At 39.1% G+C, this 16,659-nt stretch overlaps 2 protein-coding genes across 7 annotated transcripts in view; one reads left to right on the top strand and one right to left on the bottom strand.

Annotated features, from left to right (window-relative positions):
* Positions 1-2,702: 2,702 nt before the first annotated feature.
* Positions 2,703-9,038, bottom strand: cmtr2 (cap methyltransferase 2). Of its 4 annotated transcripts, none has more exons than XM_088613875.1 (2): positions 8,971-9,038; positions 2,703-7,486 (listed from the first exon to the last, which is right to left on the bottom strand). In XM_088613875.1, exon 2 carries the CDS (start codon positions 7,461-7,463, stop codon positions 5,169-5,171), a length of 2,295 nt encoding a protein of 764 aa, XP_088470001.1. In that variant the 5' UTR covers positions 7,464-7,486; positions 8,971-9,038; the 3' UTR covers positions 2,703-5,168. The 4 variants fall into 4 exon arrangements, with proteins under 4 accessions (XP_088470001.1, XP_088470000.1, XP_088470002.1 ...); XM_088613874.1 differs by having other exon boundaries at positions 8,937-9,038; XM_088613876.1 differs by lacking the exon at positions 8,971-9,038 and adding an exon at positions 8,751-8,913.
* A 530-nt stretch (positions 9,039-9,568) lies between these two features.
* Positions 9,569-16,659, top strand: part of hydin (HYDIN axonemal central pair apparatus protein) — a 91,552-nt gene continuing 84,461 nt past the window's right edge. For all 3 annotated transcript variants that reach the window (XM_088613635.1, XM_088613638.1, XM_088613636.1), the window contains exons 1-4: positions 9,569-9,674; positions 10,702-10,869; positions 12,523-12,648; positions 14,993-15,112. In XM_088613635.1, coding sequence (XP_088469761.1) covers positions 10,735-10,869; positions 12,523-12,648; positions 14,993-15,112 — 381 coding nt within the window. In that variant the 5' untranslated portion in view covers positions 9,569-9,674; positions 10,702-10,734. The remainder of the gene's footprint in view (positions 9,675-10,701; positions 10,870-12,522; positions 12,649-14,992; positions 15,113-16,659) is intronic.

The following is a 16,659-nucleotide window of genomic DNA, read 5'->3' on the forward strand; positions in this document are numbered from 1 at the left end:
CCGTCTTCTGTCAGTCTTCTTATTTTCTAAAGCATTCTTTTTCTTGGGTATTTTTTTGCATTAGTGCAATATGTATAACTGCGTGTTACTATATGAACTCTACCCTCTCTGTAGAATATTACAATTGAGTTACTTCATAAAAAAAACGGACAAATGAAAGGTAGTCTCAAAAACAAAACTGCAGAAATCTGGCGTTTACATTTTGTGAACAAATGGGCTCTAATCTCCTGCATTAATTTCCTGACACTTCAAGTCAAGTCAAGTCAAGTGTTTTAACCTTTAAAGTATCTGCTCTTTAGCTAGCAGCAGGACACATATTTCATTTTTTTAGTCTTGAATTGTTTTGGAGAGACCAATGTTTTTAACATTATACCCCTAAACCACTCCTGTATTGACCATGGGAGTTTTGGCAAGTGATCCTGTGAAATAAAGCATGCTTCAATAAAATATTTTTCTGCTAAAAGCATAATTAATGCTCTTAATGTTGGTTTGACAGAAGGGAGGGATACTAGAGACTCATTCATCCGAAGTTCAAGCAGCTCTCAACACAGTTACAACAGCTTGACGCTTGTTTGATCAAAGCAGCAAAAAACTGAGTGTATCCATCAACATACAGAACACCCTCACACATTTCCTTGTAAACCATTGCAATTTAGTCTTGTAATCTCGTTTTTTTTCATCTGCGTTATGCTACAGTGCCTTTCATCTTTTGAAACCAGTGAAGGCAAGATTGTTTCGTTTTTTTTCATCGCCTTCTCCCAAACATCTGTTCACTTTCCTTCATTAGGGACAGTGTGGTATGAAGCACCACAGGGAGGGAGACTGGGTTTCAGTATCTTTCAAAATAATTTCACAAACCCTCTCTATAAGAACTAGGTTAAAGTCCATGGTTCAGGAACTTAAATGAAAGTAACACCCCCTTCCTCCAACAATGCCCTTTTGCGCTGCAGGGCCTGAGAGTATTTTTTTAAGTGCATAAAAGCTGAAATTGGCCAAAATATTCATGGGACAACTTCATCACACCGAGAGCAAACTTTCCTCTATTATCCTATACTGCAGAGATCCTGAAGTTCCTCAACACGAAAAACCATGGCGCAAGTATTATTGTATAGAGGAACATCTTTTGGTGTATAAATAATTCTTAACAATGGTGGTAGAAGCTTGGGGTGGAAGACTTTTTTAGGAGAGTAGAGTAGGTGAGTTTATTGCCATATATAAATGTGCTCTCTCAAGATGACATAGTAGGACAGATAACACACCACAATGTAGACAGTACAAACATAATAAACAATAACAACCAGAACAATAAATATCCTGTAGAGAACAACACATATGTGGTAGTAAAAAAAAAAGAACATGATAGCCCATACAAAAGTGCAGTGAATATGTGCATTGCGTTTTGAGGCACTGCAGTTAGTTGTTAAGGATTTTTTAGAATTAATCTGTGATCATGACCAGAACTTGGTAGTGCTCTAGAATTCGTCTGCGATACTAATTGGAAGTGAACAGTCCGTTTGGATCAACCAGACAAATTTAACAAAAGATGCATTTTAGAAACTAAGAAGTAGCGGACTATTTCACAAGCATCTGTGCGCTTCCACTGAAACTGGAGAGACATCCGAAAATGATGCTTTGGATTGTGTTTGAAGGCAGAGAAGAAGGAAGCGATGACAGTGTCTGAGAAATAAGCTATCCAAACTGGTAATGCTTCTTTATCAGTTCTTTTCAGAGGTGCAAAGAGTTTTATTAAAAAACTAAAGAACGCAAATCACCACTGTATTTATCTTGGGGAAAACGGAACAAGCTACCCAAGCATGTACTGTGACTTTTTTCCAATGGCTAGAAAAGATGTTTTGAGCAATTAGCAACCAGATGGCCTCCATCTGCTTATAGCCTTTCCTGATTTAATATTTAAGTGCATTAAATTCAGTAATGATTATACTTCTAAGAATCCATTTAAATCTCTCCATCCCTTTTACATGATTTCTGATGTAAACAGTGCCTCAGAATAAAGTATCCTGTGTGTAACTGAGATTTTACATGGTCCTCATTTTCTTGGTCCTCATCAATAAGTTGCTTTGTGCAGGAATTCCTTTTCCAAGTTCTGTTAAATGTCGTCCCGTCAGGATGACAAGGATAATACAATTCTTCTTGCTGTCTTACTTAGTGACTCCTTAGATGACACTTACTGTAATAACTGTGTAAAAGTGCCTGGTGGGAATAGCAGGAAAAAGGGAAAAGGATGAGAAAGCCTGTTTTCCGTACTGCTGCAGCTGGGCTCTGTAAAGGTTTCTCTGGAATTTGTATTCTGTTCTTTCATTCACGTTATTGCATTATGAAGCACTTTCTCACAGAGGAAGCATCCAGTTCTTTTTTTCATTTAATTAGAAACCAGGTCAGGCAAAAAAAAAAACGTCTTTCCTGAAATGCCATTGACTGTTTGCAGACACTAATGTTGATGTGATTAAAAGACATTAGTTACTCCATTTCAGTTCCTCCAACTTTTTTCCTATTCAGTTTTACTTTTTTTGCCAGCCCTTTTTATGCCAAGCCAGCATCCAGTCACTTTCCCACGACCAGAAAATCTAGGCCTTTCAATACACATCAACCCCACTCAAACTCAAACACCCGCTGCCTCGGAGAAACTGACTGGAGTTCGCAAGATGCGTGAGCAGAGCAGTTAACATAAAACATACACCTCATTTTCTGCACCACTTCAATTTTATTTTGCTTTCTGTACTTATTTATCACACTGCTTCCCAGTCACCCAGTTTGCAACTGCTTTAGCCAAGGCAGAGTGGTGGGGGAGCCGGAGCCTATCCCAGCAAGTAATGGGATACACTCCGGACGGAATGCCAGTCCACCGCAGGGCAGGGCAGGACACACACACACACACACCAGGGCCAATATGCCCAGGTGTGCCCTACCAGTAACCTACCAGTAACCTACCAGTTTGTCTCTGTACTTAAGGAGGAAACGTACAAACTCCACACGGATAGCAGCCAGGACTTGAACCCAGGACCCCAGCCCGGCAAGATGGCAATGCTACTGCACCATCATGCTACCCAACATACTGCTTTCCTTTCAGCTAAACGATCCAATTGTCATTGCACACATAAAATTCATCCTAGGAGACTAGGGACAATTAAATACTAGAAGATTTGTACCTTTGGAAATAGCACATAATTTTACAGTCACTGTTATAATGCATTTCAATATTTATGTTATTGCAGGTACACAAGGCACATTGTATGGACACGGACTTACATTTTTTAAAGAAATTGACACGCCAACAAATTATTTTATAATGTGTTTATATAGAATATGTATTTACAAGAGGCCAACTTAACAGCTTTTGGATATAAATAAAAAAAGATTTCTAACTCTAAAGTGCTGCTGATTCAGCAGTCCCTTTAGTTACATTATACACTATAAAGTATACCATCCAGCAAACAAAAATACTTTCCTCTGTATTATAAACCATAAGCCATTTGTAATGGACAAAAGGGAAGACAAAATAAGAATACACACTGCCTCGTATTTTTGCCACATCATGGATAAAATACATTGTGATTTTAGTGTTTCGACACGATGTTGGATGCAGTCATCCTTTTCGGTCTGTTTCATTTTGATCACATTTGCATCTAGAATTCATATCATTTCAAAATAAAAATACATTGAAAACATGACTTGTCCATGGTGTAGATGGCTTTTAAGCCTGAGGAATACCTTACATTTTCTTACAGGTACTTTTTCCAATTCGGACCAAAGCTCTGGGAACAGGCACTTCAAGAAAAGTTGGGAATTCTTTTTGCTCTCCTGCAGAGTCACTTCCCAGGAACCTGTGGGTCTCCAGCCATATGATTCTCTGAGGTAGATTTCTTTACATGATGACATTGTATGAGACAAAAGAACTTACTAATTCCGATAGAGAAACGCTGCAGCTTGGTGTAAAGGCACAATCTTTCTGTGCATACTGTATATATATTGCAGAAAGCACACGCAGGTGAAAAAATAGTCTGAGCAAGATGTTACAATATTAAAATTAAACATTTTTCTATTTCTTATTGGCCATATTTAAATCGCATTCAAAAAAATTGACAAAAATAGATAAAAGCAAACTTGATTTTTTTTCTAAAAACGTGCAATAATTATTGGGACAAACATCTCTGTTTTTAATGATCTTTTCCACTCACTGGTATTCGATCTCCCCACATACTTTTTTTCTTTCAGAAACCAAAAACGTAGCTCTGTTCCTACCAGGACAAAGAAAAAAAAAAAAGACAGAAAAGTAAAGCAATTCTCACCCACCTATTTCATTCTACCTTAAAACTTAAATTAAATTAAATTACTCTCACTATGCTGTCTACTGGGTGCTATAGAAAGGAACATTTAATCTCAATTCTAAACCTTTGAAATAATTATAATTTGCTCTCCCCCTTATTACTGCCAGGGAGTTCTTCAAAAACTAAATAAATAAAGGATTACATGGAATGTGGTACACTTGGACCAATTAAGGCATTTCTCAATGGCTTTTGTAAGAGGTCTGCCGTCTGGCATCTTATCATCCGCTACAACTCGCCATGGAACTTCACCAGTGGTCTTAATTGCTAGTCCAGTAGTGTGTTGGAAAAATAGTTTCATGGAACTGCCTTACTGCACCACATGCAACTAACAAAATATGGGTTTGGTTACAGAAAAAGAACAGAATGGTTATGGAAACAAACTACAGAATCACTGTATTACTTTGCCATTTTACAAACATGCTTTTGACACTACAGATTGGTAATTATACTTAAGGACGTATCGGAAACTAAAGCATCTTTTGGTAGTGGCAGATGGAGGATAATGGTAACGAAGGGCTTGGAAGGCAACAAATTCCTCGTTCGGTTTTCACCATAAGAATGCGATTTTCTAGTGCCAAATGCACACTTTTCTCTTGCAAAATAAAAAAAACTCAACCTATAAAAACTTGATGCAAGTTACCTTCATGGAGCTCAGACTCTCTTATCTTTCTAAATAACATCGGCATTTTTTCTTGGAAAAAAAAAATCAAAATGATTCACCTGGCTAGCACAGCGAGCTCCCTTTGTGACCTGAAATGAATGCTGCTGTAGAGCAGCAGGATTCAATAGCTCACCTTGTGGCTTTCTCACATCTAACTTCAGCTAAGCACTCAGCATCATTGACTCCTGCTCAGCCTGACCGAGCAAGTGGAGCTTGTGCTTAGCGATTGCAGTATTCATGGTCCACAGAAACTCCGGGAGATCACCTTTCAAAAGGACCTCCATTGGTACGAACTGCAGCACCTGCTGTTGGACGCCTGGCTGTGACGTTTCTGACATCACACTGTGCATGTCCTGCAGGAAGGCCACCAGTCTGTCACTAGGCAGCTGATACCCACTGCACAGCAGTACAGCGATGGTGCCCAAAGCGTCGGATGAGGTTGGACACCTGAAGCTGACGCACTGGAAGCAGAGGTGCAGAGCAAGGACAAGCCCGGCTGTGAAGCGGGTGAAAGAGGACAAGATGGGCAGAATGAACGACCCCCCGGCCTGCAGCTTGCGAAGGGAGCACAAAATGCACCGCAAGAATTCCTGCTGGTATCTCGGCTCCCCGTCGTGGAGGGTCACGCAGCTGGGAGCTGGGCAAGGTGGCGGCGCAGAAAACTCAACGCGCAGATGGCCGGTCTGCTGGGCACAAGAGCTCCCTACCACGAGGCAGTGGGCACCCTCTTCCGGAAGGGCTGCTGCTGGCTGTTCCTGGAAGAGACTAGATGCTTCTGACAGAAGGTGGTCAGCTGTTGTCACCACACATGTTCTACAGGGATTTCCACATGCTCCTCTTGGAGAGCCATTACCACACCTCGTTAACAAGGACTGCTCTAGAGCTTCATTCAGGTGGTTCAGCAATTCCAAATCACAGAAAGGTGAACTCCGGACCTTCGGTAAGGCTGCACCTTTTAAGACATACCAGGCTTCCATGTCGCAGTCTTCACCTGGGCCTCTCAGAATGCAGTCCTTGCCAAGATCCCCTGAGACATGCTGTTCGATCCAAGCCTTGTAGTACCCCTTCTCCACCTTTTCCTTCCAAGTAAGGGTCTCCAACTCCTTTCTTTCATTGAAAGACCCAACCTGCTTCCGGTGACCAAACAGCTTGCCATTCAAGCTGCAGCCTCGCAGGGCGGTTTTCGAGAGCCATTTGCTTCTGGGAAGGTACTGCACTCGATACCTCTGGAGGTAGAACTCCGCCGCGCAGTCCCTCAGCTGGCTCAGCCTCTGCTTCTGTTCCTCGCTCATCGAGGGGAAGAGCCGGAGGTTTTCCCTGATGGTCTGAATCTGGAGCTTGTGAAAGAAGGAGCAGACTTCCTTGTGCTGCCTAAGGAAGGAATCCGGAATCGAATGGTGAGGGAAGAGGGCTCTCCCGGCGATGTCGGGGCCGAAGTTGCGGATCATCTTGGAGAGCAAAGGCCTCACGGCTTCTTTGGCGGAATACTCCAGACAAACCACATAGACTTCGGAATTTCCAGCCTTGCTTGTTGCCGGCTTGAACACGTGAACGGCATTGAAACAGCAGTTCAGAAGGTAGAGCAGGGAGACGGAGGAATGTTCGAACAAGGTGAACATCTTTAAAACAAAGGATCCTCCGCTTCTGAGCAGCATCAGGGCGCTGACAGCCTCGCAGTAGTGCAACGAGGCCACTAGGGCTTCCTGTTCATCGGGATTCCCCTGGCAGTCAAAGCTGCCGTCTGCCGTGACCAAGTCGATGGCGCGCATGTTGCTGGTGAACCTCTTCAGTTCCAGCAGATGCTTTTGGCTCATGATGTCTCCAGTGTCGTCAGAGCCGAAAAACCACCAGGGCAGAGTGCTGGCAATCAGGCGGTCATCCATTATCATCATGCCGTTGTCATTGGCCTCGTGGTAAGGGTTGAGGGTGTTGGCTGCCCACATCCAATCACAGTAGAGACAATTGGTCTTGAGGTAGTGATTAAGACTGGCTATGAAAGCCCCAGGCGCCTCGCAGAGATGCACCGAATTGAACTCTCCGCTCTGCAGCGCCCTCTGAGGAATTAAAGGAAAAGTAGCCAGGATTTCATAAAATTTGCACCACGCCTGCGTGCATATCTCAGCATTGACCGTCGTGCGCACGTGGGAGATGGCCTTCCCCGCCTTGTTGGTGAAAGAAGTGTGCTGGTGCCACTCTTCCAGGTTCTTGTCACTGAGCTGATCCTTAACCTGGTTCAGAGATTCTTTAAGGGCCTGCAGGCTTCTGTACTGCTGGGATTCATACTTCAAAGCTTCGTTGGGGTTTGGGATGCGCCACTCCCTGGAAGGGGGCTTATAATAGGTAACATTCTTGCTGAAGAGCTCCTTGATTTCGGCAAGAACATCCGGGCTGAACTTGTCAAGGTCGGTTTCCTTATCCGCACCAATTTTTTTTCGTACTCCCCGACCCCTGCTCATCTTCTTACAGCTCCTGCTGAAGCCTGAAAGGGAAAGAAGTAAAGCTTAGAATAAAACAAAATCCTTTCGTAAGCCCAAAGCCACTTCTGCTGTTTGTTTTGAAACGCTTACATCCTGCACCGTAGATGAAAGCTAAAATGAACGTTTCCATCAAAATTTGCCATCTCCTCCAGTTTGACGTGCTACAACAACAATTTAAATTTGATTTCTTATTTGTTTGCTTTGGCATTTTCTGAACCCACACACATTTCACACCTTTGAAGTCTGAGAATTAGGAATTCATGACGGTGTCGAAAAAGTGCTGAGATGGTGGAAAATGCACAATTCATTTTCATCAAGAAATGCCACTTTCTATCTACAAAAACTTCCAGTTCCATTCATTACTACTTAAAAGTTCAAAAACTTCCCAGACTTGAATGCTTAGTACCACCTTTAAGAATAGCACTACGGAAAAGGAATATAACTTCCCATCTCATGGAAGAAAAGATTAAAAGTCACATGTGGTTCATCTTAGAGCTGTCCAGCCAAAAGTTGTCTGCCTGTATTGTCTTTATGTGGATTGCAGCACAGTTGTTAACCCAAAAATAATTTGCCAGCATGAAGGCCTACTCACACCTGGGATGCTGTTATTCCAAACTACTGCAGACGAAGCCAGCCGTAGTATTAATACTCGTTACGTTCAGACGAGCATTAATCAAATGTTCATTTTCCTAACAAGAGGCCATATTTCACATGGACACGGTTTTTTTGCGCATTTACACATTTACGCGTTTAAGAAAATTCATGCATTTAGAAGTCCTTAATTAAACGTAGATTTTACGACAAGAACGTATATTTTTTTGTTTTTAGACAGCAAGTGTAGCAGTTCTAAACACTGTAACACGCAGTCTGGCACAGTGGGTCGTCAAAGCTATTTTTTTATCTTAATATACTCAAACCGAAGTTAACTCAACCGCAAGGGAACGAGATCATGACTGTGGACTTTCAGCATGTCAGTGTTTGTTTAGGTGGACATAAGCATAATTTTTACAATTAATTTAATTATGTTGTGAGTGTATGTACTACGATGTTATTTGCGTTAAATGCTTGGAGACACCGATGCGTAAGAAACTAATGAGAGGACTGTCTTAAGGATGACAATTAAACACACCCAATGCAATTTTAAAAATTACTATAGAAGCTGTGCTGTCTCCCCTTGCTTTTTTAAGTTTTCTTTTCTTGAAGTGCATCCTCAAACCAGCTCACTCGGTTTTCAGCGTCGGGTTATCCGCTGTAAAAACAACCCACCGGCACGAAGAAACGGACAAACGAGAAGTCGGAACACTTCAGCTGGACGAACGTTTCAGGAAAACACGGGGCTTTACACCGGGCCTGGTCATAAAATAAGAACGAAAGAAACAAAAGCCTACACAGAAAGTAACTACATCACTAAAATAGGAAAACTGATGACTCTGTAGGAAAACTAAACCATACCCTGGTGAAACCGAGTGCACAGCAGACCAAGAACGTGCCCCTCTAACTTCACGGGCCTTTCTTCCGCGTTGCAACACTGGCGCACAGCTACCGACTGGAGTGTCACAGGGGGTGTGTGTATAACTACCCGAGTCACACCGCACTTTGTAAAACACTTTTCATTTACATATGTACGTGGTTCTTACTAATTATATTACAGTATTCAGAATATACAGTTTTGCACCAAGAACTAACCCATTATTTCTGTTTGTGTGATGATTGACTATTTTTCAATGCCATGTGAAGACCTTTGAAGCTCGTGGTATATATATATATAAAAATATATTTTTGCAAACGATACACTAATAGAAAATGTGCTGTTTTACATTTCGACCCGTGTCGTGAATGTAAGTATTTAAGGACAGTGGAATTATTTATTTTGTTACAAAAAGGATCTATTTCCCTAAATGAAAAAGGTAAATATATAAATTAATTTTTAGTCCTACTATAATATTATTTTAAAAGAAAAAAAATAAAAGTATGCGAGCAATTGTGCAAAATGTTTTACCTTTGCTCCAACCAAGCGTACTGGTTGCTATGGAGTTGTCTCCTTATTTTAACCAATCACGAAGAAGAATATATTCATCGGGCGAATCACTGGGCGACTTATTGAAAGGCCGGCGAATTCGTTGTTATGGAAACTATTAAACAGAACTTCATGAACGGAGGTGTTCATACAGAGCAACAGCTTTTTTTATTGTAAGTAAAATGTGGACATAATACGTACAGATTTATTTGCAACGGTATGTTTCGTAATGCCTAGAGTTACCGACGTGAATCAATAATTATTTTTTAATCACGCTACATCAAAATTATGTTTTTATCAAATCCAAAAATAAAAAATCGGAGTCTGTTCCACCAGTGATTTTAATCCAGATTTACATGCCAAAAAGTGGGTTTAATTGCAGGAGGTTTGAGATACAAGAATGTGACTTAAATTAAAGACAAAAATCCGAGTCTGGACACATTCATATTTTACCGTGGTGATTTTCAAAATAAGCTGTTTAAAAAAAAACTTTAAGAAATTGTTTCATTTTTCAAAGTCTTAGCATTGAGGTGTTTCGGCAACTTGGTCATTTGTAATTCTGGTAACCTGTGAAGGATGAAGAGTATAATATATTTTAAAAAGGGAGTAAAGTTATCTTTAACTTAGTCATTCTTTTTACATTCTGATTTTAAAATGCAAAAAAGTGTAGCGATCGTATACCATTATCTAAAGGTAAATTTCGAAGTATAAATGTAATGTTAATTCAATTAACTAATTCTCGTTTATTTGTATCCAGTACTACTGTGATTCGTAGAATGCAATGAAGAACAAAAATGAAAATTCACTTATCCTTTTTTGATTTCATTACGTTATGTAACGTCACATACTGCAGATATCATTACCTAACTGCCATCAATTAAAAAGTAATCTAAGAAAAAGTTTTCTCGCTGAATTTAGACTTGTTAACGATATAAAGATCATTTTCATTTACGTTTGAAACAACAAAAAGTTTATTGCACATCGGTTAACTTGATTTTCCAATCATCTGAAGCGGGACCTGTATTTTGTCCTGAAATAAACATAAAAAACCTTTATTGGACCATTTTTTTATATTCTAAAAATGTTGTCTAGTATTTAAGTGACTGAGCTTTGTCAGATATTTACTTCTAGTCAGTTATTATTGTTTGTTGAAGGGCACCTAATACACTCACGTTCTCTCATGCATGTTTGATTTGTCAGGTAATGTGATAAAAGAAGGGAGCACAATTCACAATGCTGACCAGTAAGGCTCTGGGTCCACCCATTAATCTGCAGAGCTTGTCTCCAAAGATGCCTGAAGGATTCAAAAGCAAAGTTGTGGCCCCTCGTAATCCAAAACTTGTAAAACAACAAGACAAGCACATTAAGGTACAGTATGTGCACTCTATGTACGTTTTCCAGTCCACTCTAATATGTGTGATCGCAAAAGCTTTTAGATGTGATTACCTCTTTACTGTCCACCTGTTTCCACAGCATCATACAGCTTCAGGCAAACTACTGGCATAACTCTCTTGATATTCTTTCTACTATATGTGTCCAGCAGACTTAGTCCTGCCATTATTTGGTCAGATTTCCCAATGGATTTTTCAAGAACTTGAAAACAAAGACTTGTTCAGAGATAAGTTTCGCTGGTGTTAAGTTACATGCAGGAAAGCTTACGCTAGATATACCAAGTACATTTTAGTTCAGCAATGGAGGTTTGCTGATTGTATCAAGATCCCAAATGGGACTCAAGTGATGACATCAGAAATATGCTAAAGTCTGCAGAATAGTTTCAATGCAATCGAACATTCTCTATAACTGGCATGTGAAATACCTTCTACTTTCAGCTTCATTCTGATGTATATTGAAATTGCTAAAATTCAATATCCTTTCTCAAAGTGAAGGTATGATATTCAACTGCACCTTTGCATAAATTTGAGAAATTAGGTATCTGAATGAAAAGGATTTTATTGCAAATGTTGTATGCTTTATTCTTCTATGAGAAAATGCTTTAAAAGCCTGTTCCCTCCAAAATAGAAAAAAAGCCTGGTATTCTTAAGTTGCTTTAAAATAATGAACAAGATAGGATTTTCTTAATACAGAAATAACCAGTGGGTATTAAAAATTAAATGTATTTTTTTTCTATTTCATTATTAATTTATATTTTAAAACAAACCTATTCTGTTCTGACTACAGAATAAGTGCATTTTGGTGTTTTGCCTGCTTGAAGAACACATGAAGGGATATTCCCACTTGAGAGAAAGGGAAACAAAAACCGCAGTGCTAATTTAGAGGCTGAAAAAACATTATGATCTAGAAAAATGATATAACGTTGCCTTATCTTAGCCTTCCATCTTGTTTGTTACCTAAACAGTTACAGTGCATATGTGCATATGTTACCTAAGGAATTTTTATGTAATCCTGGATCTTATTGGTTAATCATCTGCATATAAATAACCTCAGCTCTATCAGGAGTTCTGTTTTTAATGTTTTATCTTTTGTTGTGTTTAAATCCTCTCTCTGTTGAAAAGATCAGTATTGATCCAACCAACCCATTCCTTTTCTATTTTGAAAATGTAATGTTTTTGAGAAAGGCTTTCTTATGCAGTGATGTAATGTACTGTATAATTTTCATATTAATCTATTTCTAATGAAAATACTGTAAAATGAGAATTTGTTTTGAAAGGCAGGATTATGAGCACAGGTCTGTTTTATAACATAATAGTGTCTTAGTTTAGGTGAAATTTGTTAGACATGGGATATATTTGCATTTGATTATTTCACAACTAAATGAGAGCTTGACCAGGTATTATTGCATAAAGTATATATTTTTTTACTTTATGATATCAGATTATCTCTGTAATTTTATTTCATTTGGAAAAGCAAGAAAAGAGGAAGTTACAGTACATTAATGATCTACGCAAGTAGATCCCTGTGGCATGATGTACACTTAACACTGTGCCTATAGCCTTCAGTGGATGCATGTGAAAGTCTGAAAGCATGCTGGTTTGGTATCATCTTTCCTTTTTTTAATTTCAGATGACTCCATCTGCGTTTATAAAAGAAATGGCTTTAACTACAGAACAGCGGCTGGCAAACACATACGAGATGAACCCGCCTCGAATTATTGAGCTCCTAGATATGAGCGAAACCACTCATCAGAAGGTAAAGCCTGTGCACACATCCACACACCATAGTGTTAGATAGTGTATCCTTCCTCGCTGCCACACACGCACTCATGAATCACGCCCGAAGAAGCATCAAATTAGGTCTTTACTATACAAGTACTACGGTGGTATGTACTGGTCATTTTGCCATGTTGAAACATTATATCTTACTTATCTAGTTTATCCCAGGAAGTTGATTTCATGGGAAATAAGAGGGAATGTACAATACACTTATGATTTGTGGTCATCCCATATAATATCCACATTTCACAATGCATGGTGACTCATATATATTTCAGTATAAAATATTTATTGTTATCTTGATATAAAAGGACCCTCCCCCACACAGACTGAAACCTAGACAAGGGAGGTGCCATTGCTGCACTTTCTAAATCTATATGTCAATTCTAGCATATGCACTGTAACTGTTTAAATATATTTAAAGGATGCTTTGTTTAAAATGCTCCCATTTATTCTTTCCTGTTCCAGATTTTTCCTGTTTTATCAAACTCTGTCTCATTCCTTTATCGTCATTTTGATAGTCTTCCTTCTAGTACAATTATTCCTCACTGTAATGAACGTACTGTATGATTCTTCCCCAGCACAGTCAAAGAGCTACCTCACTCTCTGTCTGGCACAGAGGAGAGGCGTCTGTTTTGTGGTTTGCATTGTTTCTCCATGTGTAAGAGATAATGATGCACTTGGTGTCATGCCTTGTTACACCAGCACTCCTTCTGCACTAACTATGGGGTTAACAATTACATGCCACTTGGGAAATGGGTCAGTCTGGCAGCAATCTTTCTGCTTCTCTCACAGATGTTTTGGTATAACTCACCTCCGAGATGAACTGGATATGATGTGATTGATCATATGAGTATATCGCTTCATTTAATATTTCGATGTACGTGCAGTTTCCTCCTGGGTGAGCCGCGTCTGCTGTTAAGTCCATTGTAAAAACGTACATGCAAGAGAGTGAATGCCTGGCTCTTAAACATCACAGTCATTTCTGTGTTATGATGGGGCTGGGATGAGGACTTTAATTTGTTTTCTATGGGATCAATTAATTATTGCTAGCTGGAATTGTATTTCTTTTCCTTTTTTAGATCAAGAAAATCATGTTAAAAGGGAGCTGCTGTCAGCTTTTCTAACCTGCTCCTGTCTGCCTGGTTAGAATGTGCGTGGGCTGAGTGTACGCCTGAAGCAGTTGGAAACAGATGAATGTGGCTAATTAAATAAAACTGATTTTATGAAATGGAAAAAGGAAGTCTATGTGTGTGTTCGGGGCTCTCATCTTGAGGTTTTAAATTAGTAATATCAGATTCTGCGATGTTAATAGAAAGGCTTTCTTTTCCATTGGCTGATGGGATTAATGGCCAAGCTTTGGAAGTACTGCTGAAGTGGAAATGATGGGGAGCAACAGTGAATGGGAAATGATGAACTGATAAAGCCAATTGTTTCAGCACTGGGATTCCAAGTGTAACCCAAACAATTGAAAGGGAATTTTCTTCTCGGCTCTCTTTTCGCTCAGTTCAGCAGTTGGTAGCAGAAACTGTGATTAACTCCATTCATGTAGAAGCTATCCGTTTGTAGCATTTTATCTTCACAAATGATGGACAGCTTAAATAGTACCTTTACAATTATTCCATCTCCAGTGACCGAGCAGTCACGTGAAACAGTGCCACTACTTTTGAGCACAATGAGTTATTTTTTCCAATTACCTAAAAATTACTTCTGCAAATGAATGTCTAATAATTATTAATTTTCAATTTGCAACTTGCGAACTCAAAATGAGCAACTCATTTTAAGACCATTCTGGCTACATTTGTAGAAATGAAAATAATGATTTGGGCGATACGGTAGCTTGGCTTTTACTTTTAGCATTGCTGCATCACAGTTCTTGGGTCCTGGGTCTGATTCTAGCCTGGGTGTCTTCTGTGTAGAGTTTGCATTTTATCCCTATGGCCAAATGGGTTTATGTCATCATACCAATTTCCTTGCATAGTCCAAAGAGACACTAAATATGTTTATTGTTGTCCCTTAAATGCCACCTGAATGTGTTTGTGAACATGCCCTGCAATAAGCTAGTGTACCGTCAAGGGTATATCCTGTTTTGTACCTATAGTCTGCCAGGCTCACTGTTCAACTCACTGTTGAACAGTGTTGAACACTGTTGAAATATACAGCTGATAAAATAGTGTGCATTTGCGTAAAAAAAGTATCAGCTTTCATTTTACTAAATTATATATACATTTCTATCTTGGAACAGAGAGATTGTTGCTGGACTGAAATATGGTATATGTGGCTCTTTTTTAATTTCTGTTTGAATTCTTATTTTTAATTAGTTTTCAACAGTGGACATAGACCAGGCAATGTTCCAGCCATTTCCATCAGAGATCGTGTTTCAGAACTATACTCCCTGTGAGACATATGAAGTGCCACTGGTCCTCAGAAACAATGATAAGGTGAGTCTTGCAGACAGTTGTGCTGGGAGAGAACTCTCTGACAGGCTGCATTGTGATGCCACAGTGCAGGGCCTTCTCATACTGTATGTAATAAGCAGATAACAGCTTCTATGCAGCTGGGTAGGATTAACTCTGATATCTGCAAAATGGCACTGCATAAAATACATGGGGGTTCATAGGCACATCAATTCTAGGAGTTGAAGCTTTTATTACAATACAGCTGGTGCTATCAACAGTAAACATTACAGATGTTCGATTAATATAAAGATTGTGTGGGCTTATAGACATTTGTATGTATGAAGGAATCCATTTTTTACAGACTTATTTTGAATGCCCAAGATAGTATTCTTTATTCTTTTAAACTGGTATCATTAACTGTTAGTTTATGTCACTTTAAGTTATTTATTAAATGCAGGGGTGGTACCTATGTATTTTTATGTATGCTTGAGCACTCATCAACTATCCTTCTTTTAAGAGTCTTTCTTTATGTGTTATTTTTGTGCAAAGTCAATATACAGTATGATTTAAAACATGGTACCATACCATATCTGTTCTGTCACCTAGAAATTAAAGACCCATTTTTTTCACAGAAGACATAAACTCAGCCCCATGTATTTAGGTTTTATTAATACATTTTAAACAAAACCTGTCTTAAAAAAGGGAATGAAGTAAAAACCCCCTAAAAAAATAAATTTGAACTTGCTGGAGACATAAGAATATTCTAAAACTGTGCATTGTCTCCAGTGATCATGTACATGTTGTTGGAAAATGAACAAAAAAGTTTTTTGTTTGGAAGAAGCAAATATGTTTATATGTTTTATTCTGTACAGTATAAGATGGCTGACTGATCTGGATCAAAGTCTATCACTCGTATATTAATATTCCTGAGGTGATACTTTCACACAAACTACTTGTGTTCATCCATATTTAGAACATGCAAAAGAGCCTCATTCCATTTATGATTGCAGCAGAATGAAAACATTAGAAGTGTTTATAAAAATGTCCACAGGTTTGAAACTTCAGATCTTGACGTGGAGTCCATTATTAACTATACAAATGTTCTGTATTGAGTTATTTAAATAGCTTTCTATAAATAAAAGGGTCAGTGTTTGCAGCAGAGGATTTGGGGAATTTAAAAACATTCCTGATCCTGCTGCTCAGGAGAGAGCTTCCATCTGCCGATAGAGCAAGAAGGAGCTGGCCATTGCAGTCTCCTCACACAGGAAGGCTTGTCATGTAGACAGATGATGCAGCAAACTCTGAATGGGAAACTGGCATATAAATATACAGCTCCTGTTAAAGCAGCCCCAGCACAATGAAATGACTCAGCAGTGCTATCGCTGCTAAAGTTATACGATTTTTTTTCCTTATTTTGCCCAGAAGATATCTGTGTTTTACCATAAAACCTGTTTCTCTATTCTTCCCCGGATGTCTTCCGAATGATGCAGTCATTTTGTCTGCAGTTCTCATTCAAGTTGAATTTGATTTTGCTTTGAATTTCAGAGATGTCAATTAACAAGCGATTACGTTCTTTCACTGGGCATGCT

This window comes from Lepisosteus platostomus, chromosome 20, assembly GCF_059453375.1.
Source record: "Lepisosteus platostomus isolate fLepPlt1 chromosome 20, fLepPlt1.hap1, whole genome shotgun sequence".
NCBI classification, from domain to species: domain Eukaryota; kingdom Metazoa; phylum Chordata; class Actinopteri; order Semionotiformes; family Lepisosteidae; genus Lepisosteus; species Lepisosteus platostomus.